The following is a 5272-nucleotide window of genomic DNA, read 5'->3' on the forward strand; positions in this document are numbered from 1 at the left end:
AGGCGCCAGTACTGCAACCTTTAGCTCTGATACCACTTGTCACACCCACTTAAATGTACATACAATTTTTTTTTAAAAAATACACGCATAAACATTATAACCATTAAACATTACCACCATTAAGTTCAAGGTTCATCATATTAATAATTCCGTCTTACCTACGCATCTTATACCTTATCATTATGGAGTTGGCACGCCCTTACATTAACATATATAATCCTTGTCCACATATGTCATTGACTGTGTTTAACTTCGGGTCTCAGTTGTACTTACCACGCGGCTTCTCCCTGTCAGCATTGGGGTTTGGTTTATGTATTGATTATATGTTATAGCTGCCGTAGATGTTTGAACGTTTTGGTATTAATGGGCGTGGCCTTCCATGGTCCCGCCACAGCACTCAACTGGTGACAGCTCTTTCCAGCCTTTACTGTGAACCGTCCTTCCAGGGCAGGTGGCATGGCCTGGTTACTCCAGCCATGTGACACCTTGGGGAAGCCAACATTGATTTCTCCGCCAACAACTCCCGCCATACTTCGACGGTCTAGATCTTTTCTGGAGATCGGAGGGCGGAAATTCTATCAGGGTTTATCGGTGGTATTTATGTGGCCATTCACCGTGTTAGATCATTTGACGTCCGCGGCTAATGCGGCTCGATCACTGCTTCTGCTCAAGTTCGTCTTCCAACCATTCATTGCTGCAACCTGCAGTGCTCCGGAGCTGGGTTTCGTTGCTATGAACCTTACAGGTAATCATGGTGTCTTTTCGTTCCTCAGCTTATGTTTGCTTTAATGGTTAGCTATCTCTGAGTTTTCTTACCGCCATTTACATTTTCTGTCAAGTTTCATACAGTTGTTTGGCTGTGCTCCGGGCGATCTCCATATCGACTTGTGCTGCAACAATCTCCTAACACCCCAGGTAAGGATCCTCGGCGTTTCAGAGTTTATTTGTTTGGAGAATTTCAGGTTTACAGTCACGTAAACCCGGTGTGGTCTCATGCAGATCAGGTTTTCACTGAGGTTTTCCATCCGCTTTCGGCTTCTTTGTTAAGAACCCTCCACAGTTGGCCGCGGCTTAATTTAAGTTGTGAATGTGTCTATCATGTTACAAGTTAATAACTGTAAAGGTTTCTTGGGTTGATTATACCCACCTGTTCTCTTCTTGCTTTGTAAATATATGTATACAAGTAGCCGCCTAGCGGCAGACCTTGGATTCTTGACGGTTTGCATGACCCAGATCTGGCCTTCACGCGCAGATACAGTCATGAACATTTCGGCCTCGTTCCCTTACACAGTGTATTGATATGTTTTAATGATTATTTTTATTGTCGATACAGTTATGAACATTTTACAGCCCTCTGGCATCTTCACTGTTGTATCAGGTTATTTTCGTTTAAAGTCCCTTATGCATGAAGCAGACTTAGGGTTTGTAACTGTACCGCTGTTGTTCTTTGTTGAGCGGATTTTTGCTTTTTCACCTAGTCATTAGTATTATTCTAATGCATGCTATTACAGTTGTATACACAGGTTTGCTATTCAATAGACTTACGTCCCCTGTTTACTCGCATGCACAGTTTCTTTCTCAGATTTAGTATGAGTAAAAGATATTATCAGTTCATGCCCCGACTCAGGTAGCAGAACGTCTCTTATACTGTCTGCATGCTATAAATCTGCACATATGTAAATAATTTCCCATAGTAATCGTTAATGTTATAGCATTTGAGCTATGGTTATTCTTCTGTTATCGTTATGGTTTATTGTAGCACACAGTTTGTAGTTTATATGTGTCTGTATACAGGAAATGCTATGTCTCGGGTTTACCAGATATAAAGTTTACTTCCGTTTAATAACCCCCTTCTCTAATAACACTGGGGTCGTGACTGCTACACTGTAGCCCGTCCCGAAGCAGGGTTTTCCTAACCCGTGTTCAACTTATTTTTATACTCAGTTTATTATTTCTGTCTGGTACTAACCCAGACTGGTCCACGACAGGACAGTTCTTACTTAGCTTTTCCAAATGCAATATCCATGCTATTTTTCACAGCATTGTTTAGGAAACACATAATCTTTTCCTAATTAAATCACTGTACTTTCCATACACAGTATATAATTTATCAGGGACTACTAGTTTGGAACCGTACCTGATTATCTCTGTCAGGAATGGTTTTGCTCAAACAAAAAGTCACCTGAGCTTTATTTCTGCTCTCCTCCCAGCCATGAGATCCATCCTTCAGACGGAGTTCTCCCCCCGAGCTATCCTGCAGGCCTCCAGCCCTCAACAGGGATTAGTGCACTCCTTGTGCCAGGTTATCTGGTCCTCACCAGACGTAACCTTGTTTTTCTTTTTCTTCTTTGCTCTTGGAGCAAGATTGTCTTTTCCTTCTGTCTGTCCACCCCCAGAATTCCCTCAGTCAGGACCTTTTCTCTCCTGAAGGGTAGTTCCATCAGTTATCTCAACTGATCATTTTCTTTAAGATTCACCTCTAAGAGGCTGCCAGCAATTCCAAGAAAAATATTTAAATATAATTATCAAATCAGAATTAGTTTGCCACAATTTTGTTTAAAACATAACAACAACTGTATTAGTCTTTTTACCACAGTAACTTTCAAATTTACATAAATCTAGGGATGTTACAATTTCGGTGTCAAGATCATGAAACATTTCGGTTGTCTATGCGATACTATGCATTTGGATGCAATTGAAGAAAAATCCAAGAGAAAATCAGTTAATTATCCCCCGGAAAATCATTCTCCAATTTATTTAAAATGGCGTTAGAGATATGTAGGATTTTAGAAAATAGTAAAACTTGACCGTTATCAAAAGAGAAAAAGCCGGAAAAACAGGGTACACATAAAAATCCGCAAAAGCAAAAATCCGGAAAAGCCAGATATACGTTCTGCTCGAATTCAAAAAAAAATTATATTTTGTCTAGAGAGATATTTTATTTTATGTATGTGAAACAATTATTATATTTTGTCTAGAGAGATATTTTATTTTATCTATGTGAAAAAATTATTATATTTTACTAAGAGAGATTCTTTATTTTACCTATGTGAAAAAATTATTATACTTTGTTATGAGACAGAAATGTTTTATTTTACCTATGTGAAAAAATTATTGTATTTTGTTATTAGTGAGCGAGAGACATGTTTTATTTTACCTATGTGAAAAAATGATTCTATCTTTTTATTAGTGAGAGGGAGACATGCTTTATTTTACCTATGTGAAAAAATTATTATATATTTTTTTATTAGTGAGGGAGAGAGCGAGAGAGATGTTTTATTTTTTATTATCTTTTGTTATGAGAGAGAGAGAGGGATGTTTTATTTTACCTATGTGAATTGTATTTTGTTATTATTTAGAGAGAGATGGGGTGATGGGAAAAGGGAGGGAGGAGGAGAGAGGGGGGGTCACACACGCAGATAGACAAACGTCGGGGAGGGGGGGAATATATGGAGGGAGATCCTAGAGAGAGAGAGAGAAAGATGGGAGGAAGGAGCAAGAGGCGGGAGGGGGGACGTGTTGGCGAGGGAGAGTGGGTGAGAGAGAGAGGAATAGGAGAGGGATAGGAAGTGTGAGAGGGAAGACGGAGAGGGAGGGAAAGAGGGTGAGGGAGAGGGAGCAAGAGTGATAGAGAGAGAGAGAGGGGGGTTAGAGGGGGAGAGAGAGAGAGAGAGAGAGAGAGAGAGAGAGAGAGAGAGAGAGAGGGAGGAGGGAACAAGGGAGGGAGGTGAGAGGGGAAAAGAGAGGGAGACCGAGGGAGAGGGAGTTAGGGGAAGAGACAGAGAGAGACAGGAGGACGAGGGGGAGGTATAGAGAGGAGGGGGTAGGGAGAGAGAGGGAGCATGGGAGAGAGAGAGAAAGGCAGAGGGAGAGGGAGAGGGAGAGGGAGAGGAACAGTGAGAGGGAAGAGGGAGAGGGAGGGAAAGAGGTGTACTCCCTAGGTGTTAGAAGCCATATTAAATACTTTTAGAGGTACTACAAGTTCTTAACCAGACCCAGATCTCAAAACCCCTCCCCATAAGATTTGAACCTATTAACTAATGAGAAGTAAGCCCCACACAAACTTATATATATATATATATATATATATATATATATATATAGGGATCGTTTTGAATTACTTTGAATTGGTTAGGTGGGCATATCTATACATTGGGGAAGTGATGTATGCTTAAACAATTTATCCATTGAGGAAGTGGTACAATTAAGGAAAAATAAAGAATACATATATATATATATATATATATATATATATATATATATATATATATATATATATATATATATATATATATATATATATATATATATATATTTTATTTTTCCTTAATTGTACCACTTCCTCAATGGATAAATTGTTTAAGCATACATCACTTCCCCAATGTATAGATATGCCCACCTAACCAATTCAAAGTAATTCAAAACGATCCCAACATTCCTTCACATCAATAGAATAATCAATGATCCCAATATTTTGTCTTTGAGGTTTCTGCGAGTCTCATGTTTGTACAGATTTTCTTCCAGATCCATGGCATGCAATTTTTTTTGTACCAATACAATAGTCACACCGTATTTAATCACTTTGGTTCTTTTTTTCCCTTCTTCTTTCTTCCTCATATTGGAATTTTAACCCTGAACATGTCGGATGTAGCCATGATTCACCGTACATGTTTATTATTACATTTCATTGTTCACCAACGTGTGATTATAGAGTATTAATCAAGTTAATATGAAACTACGAAATATATCATTATACTAAGAATAATTCTAAATTTTGAAAATTATATTTATGTTTATGGTTAATTTTGTTTAAAGAAAAAAATCATGGACAAACAATTTATGGATACTATAAACGTAAAAGTAATATAATAAGATTCATGTGAAGATTTACATTTTACTATTGTTTTAATATTTTATATTATAGAATATGTTAATATATTATTTCATAACATTAAAAATAAAGTAACAATAAGTTTATAGGGCATATAATAGGTAGTGACATAGTGTTTTGTTAAGGCACTCCATGGTGAAAATATTACCAGTTTGAAATTTCTTGGGAAAAAATCCATCCATGTTAAAAGGTTTTTTAGCATAGGTCAGGTACCCTCGAGAGATATTGAGAACTTAGATATCCCTCGGTCATGGCTAGTCAAACCAAAGATTAAGGGTGTGAGTCATATAAGGATTCACATTACATAACAAACAAAAGGAATAGAGTAATAATAATGATGTTAGAAATTACTATTAATTTCAAATAAAAAATGACTTATTT

General features: G+C 37.6%; 1 protein-coding gene across 1 annotated transcript; it reads left to right on the forward strand.

The window, feature by feature from the left end:
- The first annotated feature begins 600 nt into the window (after positions 1-600).
- Positions 601-1209, forward strand: LOC149249356 (uncharacterized). The gene is made up of 3 exons (XM_089452738.1): positions 601-745; positions 850-915; positions 1000-1209. Exons 1-3 carry the CDS (start codon positions 601-603, stop codon positions 1110-1112), a joined length of 324 nt encoding a protein of 107 aa, XP_089308864.1. The 3' UTR covers positions 1113-1209.
- Positions 1210-5272: the final 4063 nt, after the last annotated feature.

This window comes from Pinus tabuliformis, chromosome 7 (genome assembly GCF_031772625.1).
Source record: "Pinus tabuliformis cultivar Carrire ecotype Pingquan chromosome 7, CPIR1, whole genome shotgun sequence".
Classification (NCBI taxonomy): Eukaryota; Viridiplantae; Streptophyta; class Pinopsida; order Pinales; family Pinaceae; genus Pinus; species Pinus tabuliformis.

Coding starts and splice junctions, on each gene's coding strand:
- LOC149249356 (XM_089452738.1), top strand. CDS start 601: ATGTGGCCATTCACCGTGTTAGATCATTTGACGTCCGCGGCTAATGCG. Junction 746..849: donor CGTTGCTATGAACCTTACAG/GTAATCATGGTG, acceptor AGTTTCATACAG/TTGTTTGGCTGTGCTCCGGG. Junction 916..999: donor ACAATCTCCTAACACCCCAG/GTAAGGATCCTC, acceptor GGTCTCATGCAG/ATCAGGTTTTCACTGAGGTT.